Source organism: Olea europaea, chromosome 10, assembly GCF_002742605.1.
Source record: "Olea europaea var. sylvestris chromosome 10, O_europaea_v1, whole genome shotgun sequence".
Taxonomy (NCBI): domain Eukaryota; kingdom Viridiplantae; phylum Streptophyta; class Magnoliopsida; order Lamiales; family Oleaceae; genus Olea; species Olea europaea.
In genome coordinates, this window is record NC_036246.1 from 33,534,427 (window position 1) to 33,549,421 (window position 14,995).

Consider the following 14,995-nt stretch of genomic DNA (forward strand, 5'->3'; position numbering starts at 1 on the left):
TTTATATTTAATGCTAAATTTTGGATTAGTTAAACTTGAGAAAATAATATTCACATTTCAAGTCATGCAATAAGCATTGAAAAGAAACAAACTAAAATGCATCAATTACAAGCTCATAAAATTAAGTCCACTAGATGAAAAAAAAAAATTAAATAAATACTTGATGTAATCCCTTCGCAGATTGCTTTAGTGTTTTGTGTTCGAGTGAAACTCACAAGCTTATAAGATCGTTGTATAAGTAATAAGATTTGTAAATTAAGAGTATCATTTCTATGAGAAATAAAATATAATTTGTAATTCAATAGCTACTATTAAATTCGAAGTATGGTGACATCAAAAGAGCTGTGATTTATTTGTTATTTATTCTAATTCTACTCTAAGAAAGCGATAAAAAGTGATTAAATATAATATGAATGCTTGTATTTGATTCATGTATCCCTTTGTTTTTATCTATTTCAATTCTCAATAATCGTTTTATTCAATTCATGCATTTTTTACAACCAATAAAACTAATACATTAAATGCTATTTTCCAAGATACATCAATCTATAACTAACACGAGACGATCATATTTCTAGTTCGAATTCATATAAAAGTCATGCATTCAATTTAGATTATCAATAAGATTAAATGTATGAAAGAGATTATTCATAATTCTAACTACAAATGTTAATTTTACCCTGTTCTAGACTCATTGTGAATATTCCACACTATAACAAGCAACTAACTATTTAATTGGTGATCAAGCAATAAATAGTGCAATGGGTGTGTAAAATCAATCAAGCAATAACACAAAATATTTAAATTAAAGTCTTGAATTGAAATAAATGACAATATGATTCAAACATTCCTCCAATACAATTGAAAAACCTAGCTAACCATCCTAATTATTAAACTATACAAGAAATAATAAAAAGACATTACCTCAATTTAGAATAATGGAGAAATTGAAACAATTCAATTTCTTGGCTTGAATCTTGACTTTGGATTAATGATCTTCAATACTTTTATAATTTGCATTTAGTTAATGATTGTGCATTGTTCTTTGTCTCCAAAATTGATGAAATATGTATAGAACTAAGTTGAATGGAGGTTTCCCATGTTCTGGACTGATTCTAAGGATGCAATGATGCATAAGACAATAAAAAAAACTATTATATTAATACATCAAATCACTAATCGACCATATGTATACCACATAAGACTTTTGCAATAGTAAGCGACTGAAATAGCATAACTCAATTCTATTTACCTCCTATACATAAATTTAATTTGTTACATATGAATACGACATGAGAGAGAGTATGTGAAAGAGAGAGTTTGGGAGAATATAAGAGAGAGAAGGGAGAATAAATAAGGGAGAAGTGGGAAAGAAAGTGTGTGTAAGTACTTGACCTAAAATGAGAATTGTTGAAATTCTATTTGCCTCCTATACGTAGGTTTAATTTGTTACATATGAATATGGAAATAGAAAGAATGAGCGACAGAGAGAGTTTAGGAGAATATAAGAGAGTGGGACAATAAATAAGATAGATAGTCGAAAAGAACAATTGTGCTACACATCTAAGGTGAAAAGATGCTCAAAAACTGTGTGACACGTGTCGTCCTACAATTGAACAATTTGAAAAATTAAAACAAAAACAGCCAACCATTATCGCCACCTAGGTTTATCTCATCCTTCCCTGTTTTTAACCATAGCTAACTGGCTTTATTTGAGAAAGAATGTGTGTGTGAATGAGAGAGATGGTTGAGGGAAATGAGCGATAAAGAGAGTTGAAAAATGATGATAGATGCAGAATAATGGAGAGAAACGTGTAAGAATTTGTATGTAAGTGAGTGAGAGGGATGAGAGGAAAAAAGGGAATAGAGAGAGAATGATGGAGACGTAGAAAGAACATTCGGATAGAAAAGTAATGTAAATTCAATTTTTTTAAATAAAACGAATTGAGGTAATATACATATAACACAAACGAAGTTTATGATTGCAAACAAGCAATAAGATAAAATGCAAAAAATTAATTGACAGGAAAACGAAGTATTTTATTCAATTGACTAATATAGAAAAAATACAATAATTGTACTTACACGATTATTTTATATTTCAGCAATACAAAACTTGTGAAGAAATCTAGTATTTAAAGAGTGCATGTCAAACCCTAAAAATACTACAAAGATGGAAACAATATAAAAAATCACTTCGAATAAAGGAAAAATATTTTCTAAAAAATCCAACCAAATTTGGGTCAAAAACTCAACAATCTCCACCTTCACTCAAATTTCAATACAACGAACAAAGCTTCGAAATTTGTTCACCTAAAAAACAATCTGATTGCAACAAAAAATTCGAACACTTCAATAAGAACCAAACTTTTTCCAACACAAAAATACCCATCATTTTCCACAATATCCAACAAGATACATGAACTCAAACATCGGGTTTCCCAAAATTCATAAACAATTAAAAATTATCAAACGGCGTCAAAGTACACCCTACAACATAATCGACTCTCAATGCCTTCATAGAATGCTCCTGGCTAGTCTCAACACCTTCAAAAATGCTCGAAACATGTATAACTGAATCAACATCTATGTACCTATCTCCAGTTGATTTATACCTGGCAGTTGAATACGATGGAACCACAAATAATGATTGCAAAACGGAATTAACTATATCTTCCAAACTCGACTGAATAGAACTCTTCAATTTGGACCTCGAACCAAATCTCAAAGGTACAATAATAAACTGAATCTCCATCACAGTACTAAACTGTACTAACTTTCCTTCACAAATTATGTGTGACCTTGCAAGATGTATAACTGGCACCTCTTTTGTCCTCCAATACAACAAGAACACCCTTCCAAATGCTCAAAACTCCACCTCATCCAAAGAATGTGTATCCTTTTGAATCAAGAGTATTCAACAAAATGAGATTCTTCTTCAAGTCTAAAAAATATCAAGCGTGATCAAGTATTCTACATATTCTATTCACCAGCTTCAATCTGATTCTACCAATACTAGCCACCTAACACGGTTCGTTGTTATCCATGATAACGACACATTGCGTTACCGTTTCATTATTTCAAACAAATTTCGGTTAGGACACATATGGAATGCACAAACTGTATCCAAAGTCCACTCCCGTCAAGTTTGGATTCCATGTCAAAAATCATCAAAACATCTCCATCACTTAAATAATTATCGGTATGTTGGCCTTGTACGAAGTATTTGATTGCTTTCCATGATACACAGTCAAATTACCTTTGTTCTGCAATTTGTCACAATCCTCTGAATGTGACATTTCTTCATGCAATAATAATAAACTTGATTACTGAAATTTAATCTCGTCTTACGCATTCTCCGATCACCATGAACAACAAGGCCTTTTCCATCTCTAACCTCATATCCAACTAGATGCTTCATATTTTCTTTTGAGAACAAAGCAGCATACACATCTTCAATAGTGAAAGAATCATGACTATACAAGATCATGTCTCTAAATGAAGCTGATAGTGAACACAAAAGGATTAAGACCTAATCATCTTTATTATACTTTACCTTTAAAGTCTTCGAATCAGCAATGATCTTTTGAACACAGCTAGATGATCTTTCAAAGATCCACTTTCTACCATGCAATGAGAATACAGTCTTTACTTCAAATACAATTTGTTTGTCAAACATTTAATCATGCACAATAATTCCAACTTCAACCACAATGCAACTGCCATTTTCTTCTTCAAAACGTCCTAAAAAAATATTATTAGAGAGATGAAGATGGATCTAGGAAAGTGCTTTTCGAACTTTTCGTTGTTTCTTCTCCACCGTCCAATTTGTGGGCATCTTGTCAAAATTCCAACAACTCATCATCCAAATCCATCAGTGCAGTATAGCTCACATCTCCACCTACCACAACGAGAATCTTGTACTACGATCCAAGGGCAAAATTTCGTACTTCATGACTACTATCAATAACAAAAACCTCAAACAAATCACAATCAATGACTTCGATACCACTGATGGGAAATAAAACAAATAGAGGTAATATATATGACACGATATGAAGTATATGATCATAAACAAACAACATGATAATAGGCAAATAATTAATTGATAGAGTAACAGAGTATTTTATTCAATTGACTAATGTGAAGAAAACGAATACAATATTTGTGCTTACACAATTATTCTATATCTCAGGTGAAAAAAAAAGGTCTAATATTTATAGAAGTGCATGCCAAATCCTAGAAATACCACAAAGATGGAAACACGATAAAAAATCACATTTAATAAAGGAAAAAATATTTTCTCGAAAATCCAACCTAGTGTGTGTCAAAAATACCCAATGTTATTCTCAAAATTCAAGGTGTTACAAACACAAAAAGAAGGAATGTACAAGCGAAGACTAATTTGAATTCTTCTCCTTTACTAAAAACTCGTTGGGGTAGCCGGCAAGGTGGTGTTTTTATTGCTTAAATGCTTGTCATTGTGGATTCGAGTAGGGTGCAATCTCATTTTCATGTTCTTTTCTCATTTAACATAAATGTATTTATTTCTTCTTCCTAGCTCCCAATAAAGGACGGGGACTTCAGTACAAAACTTCATTCCAGTTATTAGTTCTGCCTTGGACCTCTCATTCTTTGTGCTTAGGATAAGTACTTCGGGCACAACTAGCTCCCACAGTGTGATGTACAGTGAATACAAGGCCCGAGAGAGAATTGATTGCCGTATGGTTGACTTGCCGCTTCATATGAGAGAATTGTAGCTTGTAAATCGAAGGGAAGACAGGTTTGGAGTTAGCTCACCCTGATTTGATCACACTGCCCTTTGTCTCGACTATCACCCAGTTCATGTCTCTCTTTTTCTTATTTCCATGAAAATCTTTATGGGAAGAATCCGTCTTCAGAGATTTACTTACAAGTGCAGATTCACATATTAAAAAAACTAAACGGTGATTGATGTTACCAAATTGGATATCCAAAGGACGGTATACCTCAAAGACTTCCATATGCTTAATCCTTACATTCTGGATTACGAAGTCCTTCGGGTTCGTGGTCCTCGAGATAAATACCCCCGAGGACTTGACTCTCACCTCCATGGGATACGATTGTTAGAGTCCTCGAGACATGGTCCTCAGTCAAGGCTCTCGAGGACATCTTCATGATGCATATGATTATCCAATAGAAGTCTCGCCTCCTAAGGGACTCTACCTCAACTATCTTACCTCAAACATGATTGGTCTTGTGACTATTATGCAAATAGGACTCTATTGGATAAGAATACCCAACTATCTCCCTCTATAAGTGCAAAGGTTTGGATCATTCTTCAGGTACATTTTTACATATAATTTCCTTATACATTCTTTCATAAATTTCTTGTTTGACTTAAGTATTGGAGGGACGACAAGAACACATCTCGTTGCCTTTGTTTCAGGTACCTAAAGACTACAATCATGCTCATTCACAATCCTAAAACTCAGGAAATCAGCATGTGCAAATTTTTTGTAGCATCAGTGACCAATATGCTCATTTACATAGACGTGAAAGGATTGTGGACGCAGGTTTCTCATTCTTAGGTACATTATAAATAGAAACTGCCCCATCCTAACCAAACATATAATTTTCGGACACTAATAATGTAACCCTAACCATAAGTAGAATCAATAAGCCTCTGTCATGGAAGAATTCTACAAATGATTTAATTTATAAATAATTGAGTAATGAATAAGTGAACAGTATTTGTAGATCTACTGAAACATGTGATTGAAATTGAAGTTTGACGATTTACAACATAATTTATAAATTTTGCCAAACGGGGGCCAAGAGAATGAGAGGAGAAGCAACTTGGGATGCACCACCAATTACAAGAGCCATCTCTTTGTCCTTTCATGCTTGTTTTGAGGAGAACTCCCTCAAAAATTTCTTAATTTCTCGACACCAGTAAAGAAATCGTTGTTGCGTGGTGATTCATCTGCTCTTAACTCAAATGAATACAATGACTGACTTACGCCATACTTCTAATGTAAATTGTGCCAAGTGTTACTGCTAGATATATTACACAAAAGAAAGCGGAGGAACAAAAAATTAGAAAATAAAAATGTAAAACACATTCAAATTTTTGCCAAGTTGGCAGATAATCATGCGATCATCTAATGAAAAGAGCTATGCATCAGATTCAAAATCGGGCTCGGGGGGCTTCGGCAAATTCATCAGCCGTGTAGAAGTTGATTTACGGAGCCTGTGAACTCCTCGCATAGCATTAGCTGCAAATCTTGACGCCAACATTGTTGCACCAAAGCTGGAAGAAGTACCAGGTACTGATTCAATGTCTGTACCTTCGTCTTCGAGTTCATTCCGGCGAAGTTCTGCATTTTTCCTCCGGGAATACCGGCGCCATGCAGCTTGAATAAAGCTGGCAGCCCAAGTCCTCCACTGCTGAGAGTAGAAACGAAACGTGTGCTGAACCTGGCGACTGTGAATGCGCCTAAACTGACTCGTGATGAATTTTACTTCATCAGCTATCAAAGCAAATGCCTCAACCTCCGTCAAAGCTTTTACAGTCCTGGTAGAAGGGGGTAAGTTGGAACCGGCTTTAGGATCCAGAGCCCATGTGAGGAGTTCCTCCCCACAAAAGTCACCTTCTTTAAGGAAACCACGGTTGAAAAAACCAGATCTGCCACCATCTGTTGTTACACTCTCCAGACGACCACGGATGATAAAGAGCATTTCATCAACTGGATCACCTTCCCGAACTATATATGTACTTTCTGTGTATAGACTCGGTTTAAGCCGTTCACAAATGGCATCAAGCAATCTATCGTCCATATTTGCGAAAAGAGGAACCTGAATTGTATATTTATTAGCCGTGTAAACTATGTTTTCGAAGTAAATTACCAGAATTAACTTTTTGTTTCTTAATTTTAGATCAGACTCTTAGTCTGCTACTTAATTTTTGAATAGAACGTGAATTAACTTGTTAAATGAAACATTTATTTTGTTGAGTGTCTGTTATCTTCGTTTTCCTCTTTCTCCTTTTGTTGTCTACATTTTGCGGCTTCCCACCCCATTTTCTCTTGGATCCACTATCAAAATCGTATGTGGCTGATTTTTACTGCCTTCTCGGGTCCTCATTTGGATTTTATTTGGGAAACAAAATAAACGAACTGAACTACTGATTGGAAATGGAATGCAATATCATGTTTTATATTTTTTCTTCCTAAATTAATGTAATAACCATCCGGAGTTCTGAATCAGTGCTATCATCTATGGAGAAGTTATCTTGAATTATTAAGAGCAGGAAAATTGTTTCCTAATCTTTCGCCCTGCCCACCACTCTGGTTCTTCTCTTTGATCATTTCCCCGCTTCTCAAGGAGGGGACTTTCTCTCCCAACCAAGGGTAGAAGTAAGCGAACTACTCCTCTCTGCTCAACCATTCTTGCTCAAGCTGGGGAGCAATCCCAGTTCGGTAATTAGCTAAGGAAACTACAATCCTTCGCCTTTTTATATTTCAAATCTGGAACAAACCGGAGGAGAAGATTGACCCATTTGGTGACTTTCGCAGTCGCCCTCACTAAACCAACTTTAATCTGAACTATGATTCCAACAGTCTTTCTTCAGAGTTCTACTGAACAGGTTGATCCTTTCCTCCCCTGTTTGTTTTAGTAACTTATCCTAAGGTCTTCTCACCAAGAGTCCCCGGTGACGACAGAGGAAGCAACCCGCCTGCTGTGGTAGGGTTAGGTTGGGTCTTCTTTGCAAAACCTCCTGAAACACTCTGATGGAAAAGGTTTAAAGAACCCTAAAATCTCTTCGTAAAGTAGTTCGGCGTAGCAAGTTACAAAGAGGAATAAACCTAAAGTAAGATGGCTTGTTGTGGTTGTTAAGGATTTAGTTTCTATACATCTCCAGGTAGATCTAACGAAAGAATGAAGCGGAGTGATGAAAAAGGATCAATGTAGCTGACAATAAGTCGACACAAAGTAATGGTAATAAGGCTTCATAGATAATGATGATTCTTTATCTTATTAATGGTGTTTCTGGATAATGCAGGAAAAATTTGCATCTTCCACACCTTGTCTTCTCTTTAACTTGGAACTTGACACACTACGGTATGCAGAAGCTATTTGTGAATTATGATGGATTATCAAGCTCCATATTGATGTTTCTATGCAATACCTTTGACAAACATTAATCAAAATGTGCAGAGCTGATCTGGGTCTTTTGGGTTTCCCGCCCAAAGATTTACATTTTCGTTTTCTTTCTCAATTTATTCCAGTCTTTTACATACGAACAAGAGATTACTCAAAGGTACTGTCCTGATGATCACAATTTTATGAGCATTTCCTTTTATCTTATCTTGACATTTTATCTAGAATACTAAATATTTTGTACTGAAAAAGACAGTTGCAGTGGCACCTTATCTGGTGAATTACAGTGGAGCATTATTTCGTCAATACCCGGGTGACTAATAGTTCTGTTTAGTTGTTTTTTTCCTCTTTCCAGCTATCTATTTTCTTCAATTTTTTCATTTCCAGTTCACTCTTAACTCTTTTAGTGTGTTGGAGAGGACTCAAATATATAAATACTATGAGCATGTTTGACTAAGCTTAAAAAGTAAATTTATAAACAAATAAGAAAGTTTTAAAATCAATAATTTTTTTGATTGCTTAAATCTGTAAATGAGTTATGTTACTTCGACACTAAGGGTCAAGTTCTTTCAAAATAAGTAACTTCTTTTAGATACTTAAAAGTAATCTAACCCAACATGTTTGGAATACTGATTTTTACATTGCTTAGCCAAACATGGTCTATATCTTGTCTGAAAATGTACCTGAATGAAGAAAAAGGTAGATAGTAACAATGATTCAGTTTTAATTCATTTAACTTCAATAATCATATAATAAACCCTTTGCGATTGCTTCTTCAGGGCCTTGGCAGGTGATGTTAAAGCAAACAGATGGTTCTTATGCTTGCGTAGCAGAGAGCACAACTCGTTTCACTCTGGGTGAAGTAAATATGCATCTGATCCTGTCAACTGCACTTTTTTGGTGACTTCATATACGTGATAAACAAACCTTATTAACTTTGCTTTTATTTGGCATGGTAGACTAAAGAAGAACTATTGAGGGTCCTAGGGTTGCAGGAGGAACAAGGAAGCTCACTCGAGTTCCTTCGAAGAGGTTACAAGGTTTTCCTTTCTTCCTCCCTCACTCCCTAGTGTCCAAATCAGATTTTTCGTGTTATCCTTTATTGTGTTTCAAATTGGTCGCTGAAGTTTGCTTTTTGTTTCAAGTTAGAGGTCAGAAATTCCAATGGAAAAACTAACCGATCTTAACTAAATGACCAAACTCAAACAAACAGGTCCAGTTCGTGACAAAATAAAGTTTGAGTTGGGAAGACGAAACTTTTCTACGAGTGACTAATTGTGCTTTTTACAGCATCATAATTGGCTGTTGCAGTTTCTTTCGATAATCTGCATAATGACGCCGTTTGAAAATTTTTAGCTCGGTTACATAGCACGTAACAAGTAAATTTGATATTACAGACGGCCACTTGGTGGGAAGAAGATGTTGATACGGAGTTATCCTCCGCATGGCGTAGTTGAATGGCTGAAGCAGTTGCAATCTGAAACCTTAACTACTACATCAATGTTCATTGTTGACTGAAGAGAATCCATCAGTACTGATCTGAAATCGTCTTCCAATGGGTATTTGACAGCTTCAGCCGAAACAAAGAGGAACACTGTAAGACTCAAATTACAAATTAACCTAGATTGTTACGAAGTTTATTTTATTCATAACATGGCGGAATTGTAATGAATTTAAAATTTCCTAAGCAGATATCTGGATTTTAGTAATTTTTTATATGTATATTTTAATTATGACAAAACTGTCTAGGAAGTTGAATAGGATAAGATTTTATTTTACTTTACAAAGTTTAATATTTGATGCTAAATTTTGGATTAGTTAAACTTGAGAAGATAATATTCTATTTCAAGTCATGCAATAAGCATTGAGAGGAAACTAACTAAAAGGTATTAATTACAAGCTCATAAAATTAAGTCCACTAGATGAAAAATAAATAAATACTTGATTTAATCCCTTCGCAGATTGCTTTAGTGTTTTGTGTTCGAGTGAAACTCACAAGCTTATAGGATCGTTGTACAAGTAATAAGATTTGTAAGTTAAGAGTATCATTTTCACGAGAAATAAGGTATAATTTGTAATTCAATAGCTGCTATTAAATTCGAAGTATGGTGACATCAAAAGAGTTGTAGTTTGTTTGTTATTTATTCAATTATACTCTAAGAAAGCGATAACAAGTGATTAATTATAATATGAATGCTTGTATTTGATCCCTTTGTTTTTATCTATTTCAATTCTCAATAATCGTTTTATTCAATTCATGCATTTTTTACAACCAATAAAACCAATACATTAAATGCTATTTTCCAAGATACATCAATCTATGACTAAAATGAGACGATCATATTTCTAGTCCGAATTCATATGAAAGTCATGCATTCAATTTAGATGATCAATAAGATTACATGCATGAAAGAGATTATTCATAATTCTAACTATAAATGTTAATTTTACCCTATTGTAGACTCATTGTGAGTATTCCACACTATAACAATCAATTAACTACTTAATTGGTAATCAAGCAATAAATAGTGCAATGGGTGTGTAAAATTTATCGAGCAATAACACAAAATATTCAAGTTAAAGTCTTGAATTGAAATAAATGACAATATGATTCAAACATTCATCCAATACAATTGAAAAACCTAGCTAACCAACCCAAATATTAAACTATACAAGAAATAATAAAAAGACATTACCTCAATTTAGAATATGGCTTGAATCTTGACTTTGGATTAATGATCTTCAATACTTAAATAACTTGCCTTTAGTTAATGATTGCGCCTTGTTCTTCGTCTCCAAAATTGATGAAATATGTATAGAACTAAGTTGAATGGAGGTTACCCATGTTCTGGACTGATTCTAAGGATGCAATGATGTATAAGACAATAAAAAAAACTATTATATTAATACATCAAATCACTAACCGACCATATGTATACCATATAAGGTTTCTGCAGTAGTAAGCGATTGCAAATAGTATTCTCAATTCTATTTGCCTCCTATGCATAAATTTAATTTTTTATATATGAATACGACATGAAAGAGAGTACGTGAAAGAGAAAGTTTGGGAGAATATAAGAGAGAGAGGGGAGAATAAATAAGGGAGATAGTGGGAAAGAAAGTATGTGTAAGTACTTGACCTAAAATGAGAATTGTTAAAATTCTATTTGCCTCCTATACCTAAGTTTAATTTGTTATTTATGAATATGGAAATAGAAAGAATGAGTGACAGAGAGATTTTGGGATAATATAAGAGAGAGGGGCAATAAATAAGATAGATAGTCGGAAAGAACAATTGTGCTACACATCTAAGGTGAAAAAAGTCTCAAAAACAGGTGTGACACGTGTCGCCCCCAATTGGACAGATTGAAAAATTAAAATAAAAAACATCCAACTATTATCGCCATCTAAGTCTATCTCCTCCTTCTCTGTTTTTAACCATGGCTAACTGGCTTTATTCGGGAAGAATGTGTGTGTGAATGAGGGAGATGGTTGAGGGAAATGAGGGATAAAGAGAGTGGAAAAATGATGAGAGATGCAGAATAATGGAGAGAAAAGTGTAAGAATTTGTATGTAAGTGAGTGAGAGGGATGAGAGGAAAAAAGGGAATATAGAGAGAGTGATGGAGACGTAGAAAGATCGGATAGAAAAGTCACGTAAATTCAATTTTTTTAAATAAAATGGATCGAGGTAATATATATATATAATACGACACGAAGTATATGATTGCAAACAAACAACAAGATAAAATGCAAAAAATTAATTGACAGGAAAACGAAGTATTTTACAAAACTTGTGAAGAAATCTGGTATTTAAAGAGTGCAGGTCAAATCCTAAAAATACCAAAAAGATGGAAATAATATCAAAAATCGCTTCGAATAAAGGAAAAATATTTTCTAAAAAATCCAACCTAATTTGGGTTAAAAACTTAACAATCTCCACCTTGACTCAAATTTCAATACAACGAACAAAGCTTCAAAATTTGTCCACCTAAAAAAAAGATCTGACTGCAACAAAAAATTTGAGCACTTCAATAAGAACCAAAATTTTTCCAACACAAAAATACCCATCATTTTGCATGGTATCCAACAGGATACATGAACTCAAACATCGGGTTCCCCAAAATTCATAAACAATTAAAAATTATCAAACAGCATCAAAGTATACCCTGCAGCATAATCGACTCTCAATGCTTTTGTAGAATGCTCCTAACTAGTTTCAACATCTTCAAAAGTGCTAAAAATATGTATAACCGAATCAGCATCCACGTACCTATCTCCAGTGGATTTATACCTAACAGTTGAATGCGATAGAATCGCGGATAATGATGGCAAAAGGGAATTAACGATATCTTCCAAACTCGACTGAATAGAACTCTTCGATATGGACCTCGAACCAAATCTCAAAGGTACAATAATAAACTGAATCTCCATCACAATACTAAATTGTGCTAACTTTCCTTCACAAATTCCACCTGGCCTTGCAAGATGTATAACTGGGACCTCTTTTGTCAAAACACTAAAAACTCCACCTCATCCAAAGAACATATATCCTTTTGAATCAAGAGTATTCAACGAAATGAAATTCTTCTTCAAATCTAAAAAATATCGAGCGTGATCAAGTATTTTACATATTCTATTCACCAACTTCAATCTGACTCTACCAATACTAGCCACCCAACAAGGTTCGTTGTTATCCATGATAACGACACATTGCGTTACCGTTTCATTGTTTCAAACAAATCTTGATTGGGACACATATGGAATGCACAAGCTGTATCCAAAGTCCACTCCTCGTCAAGTTTGGATTCCTTGTCAAAAATCATCAAAACATCTCCATCACTTAAATAGTTCTCGATATGTTGGCTTCATCCGAAGTATTTGATTGCTTCCCATGACACACAGTAAATTACCTTTGTTCTATAATTTGTCACAATCCTCTGAATGTGTCATTTCTACTTGCAATAATAATAAACTTGATTATTGAAATTTAATCTCGACTTACCCATTCTCCGATCACCATGAACAATAAGGCATTTTCCATCTCTAACCTCTTATCCAACCAGATGCTTCACCTTTTCTTTTGAGAACAAAGCAGCATACACATCTTCAATGGTAAAAGAATCACGACTATACAAGATCGTGTTTCTAAACGAAGCTGATAGTGAACACAAAAGGATTAAGTCCTAATCATCTTCATTATACTTTACCTTTAAAGTCTTCAAATCAGCGATGATCTTTTGAACAGAGCCCGATGATCTTTCAAAGATCCGCTTTCTACCATACAATGAGAATACAATCTTTGCTTCAAATACAATTTGTTTTTCAAACATTTAATCATGCACAATAGTTCTAACTTCAACCATAATGCAACTGCATTTTCTTCTTCAAAACGTCCTGAAAAAATATAATTAGAGAGATAAAGATGGATCTATGAAAGTGCTTTTCAAACTTTTCGTTGTTTATTCTCAATCGTTTAATTTGTGGGCATTTTGTCAAAATTCCAACAACTCATCATCCAAATCCATCAGTGCAGTATAGCTCACATCTTCACTTGCCACAACGAGAATCTTGTATTACGATCCAAGAGCAAAATTTCGTACTTCATGACTACTATCAATAACAAAAACCTCAAACAATTCACAACCAATGACTCTGATACCACTTGATAGGAAATAAAATGGATAGAGGTAATATATATGACACGATATGAAGTATATGATCATAAACAAAAAACATGATAATAGGCAAATAATTAATTGATAGAGTACCATAATTGTGCTTACACAATTATTCTATATTTCAAGTGGAAAAAAAATGTCTAATATTTATAGGAGTGTATGCCAAATCCTAGAAATACCACAAAGATAGAAACACGATAAAAAATCACATTGAATAAAGGAAAAATTATTTTCTCAAAAATCCAACCTAATTTGTGTCAAAAATACCAGCATTATTCTCAAAATTCAAGGTGTTACAAACACAAAAAGAATGAATGTACAAGCGAAGATTAGTTTGGATTCTTCTCCTTTACTAAAAACTCACTGAAGTAGCCGACAAGGTGGTATTTTTATGCTTGTCATTGTGGATTCGAGTAGGGTGCAATCTCATTTTCATGTTCTTTTCTCATTTAACATAGATGTATTTATTTCTTCTTCCTAGCTCCCAATAAAGGACGGGGACTTCAGTACAAAACTTCATTCCAGTTATTAGTTCTGCCTTGGACCTCTCATTCTTTGTGGTTAGGATAAGTATTTCGGGCACAACTAGCTCCCCCAGTGTGATGTATAGTGAATACAAGGCCCGAGAGTGAATTGATTGCCGTATGGTTGACCTGCCGTTTCATACGAGATAAATTGTAGCTTGCAAATCGAAGGGAAGATAGGTTAGGAGTTAGCTCACCCTGATTTGATCACACTACCCTTTGTCTCGACCATTGTGTTACGTGTATCACCCAGTTCATGTCTCTCTTTTTCTTATTTCCAGGAAAATCTTTATGGGAGGAATCCGTCTTCAGAGATCTACTTACAGGTGCAGATTCACATATTAAAAAAATTAAACGGAGACTGATGTTACCAAATTGGATATCCGAAGGACAGTATCCCTCGAAGACTTCCATATGCTTAATCCTTACATTCTGGATTGCGAAGTCCTTGGGGGTTCGCGATCCTCGGGATAAATACCCCCGAGGACTTGACTCTCACCCCCATGGAATACGTCTGTTAGAGTCCTCGAGACATGGTCCTCGGTCAAGGCTCTCGAGGACATCCTCATGATGCATATGATTATCCAACAGAAGTCTCGCCTACTAAGGGACTCTACCTCAACTATCTTACCTCAAACATGATTGGTCT

General features: G+C 34.4%; 2 protein-coding genes across 3 annotated transcripts; one reads left to right on the forward strand and one right to left on the reverse strand.

Moving 5' to 3' along the window:
• Positions 1–5,740: 5,740 nt before the first annotated feature.
• Positions 5,741–7,540, reverse strand: LOC111400561 (putative cyclic nucleotide-gated ion channel 7). The gene is made up of 2 exons (XM_023027969.1): positions 7,520–7,540; positions 5,741–6,837 (listed from the first exon to the last, which is right to left on the reverse strand). Exons 1-2 carry the CDS (start codon positions 7,538–7,540, stop codon positions 6,157–6,159), a joined length of 702 nt encoding a protein of 233 aa, XP_022883737.1. The 3' UTR covers positions 5,741–6,156.
• On the forward strand, positions 6,873–9,920 carry LOC111401912 (protein LOW PSII ACCUMULATION 3, chloroplastic-like). 2 transcript variants are annotated; one of them, XM_023029890.1, is made up of 6 exons: positions 6,873–8,103; positions 8,200–8,302; positions 8,395–8,455; positions 8,922–9,004; positions 9,102–9,174; positions 9,540–9,920. In XM_023029890.1, the coding sequence occupies exons 1-6, from the start codon at positions 8,039–8,041 to the stop codon at positions 9,566–9,568; spliced, it is 414 nt and encodes a 137-aa protein (XP_022885658.1). In that variant the 5' UTR covers positions 6,873–8,038; the 3' UTR covers positions 9,569–9,920. The 2 variants fall into 2 exon arrangements, with proteins under 2 accessions (XP_022885658.1, XP_022885657.1); XM_023029889.1 differs by having other exon boundaries at positions 6,876–8,103; positions 9,102–9,182.
• The last annotated feature ends 5,075 nt before the right edge of the window (positions 9,921–14,995 follow it).

Bases quoted from the DNA above. Each gene is read 5' to 3' on its own strand.
- LOC111400561 (XM_023027969.1), bottom strand. From the start codon at position 7,540: ATGGGTCAATCTTCTCCTCCG. The intron at 6,838-7,519 runs GTTTGTTCCAGA...TATACAATTCAG, and splicing joins TGGGTCAATCTTCTCCTCCG to GTTCCTCTTTTCGCAAATAT.
- LOC111401912 (XM_023029889.1), top strand. From the start codon at position 8,039: ATGCAGGAAAAATTTGCATCTTCCACACCTTGTCTTCTCTTTAACTTG. The intron at 8,456-8,921 runs GTGACTAATAGT...TTGCTTCTTCAG, and splicing joins ATTATTTCGTCAATACCCGG to GGCCTTGGCAGGTGATGTTA. The intron at 9,005-9,101 runs GTAAATATGCAT...TTGGCATGGTAG, and splicing joins CTCGTTTCACTCTGGGTGAA to ACTAAAGAAGAACTATTGAG.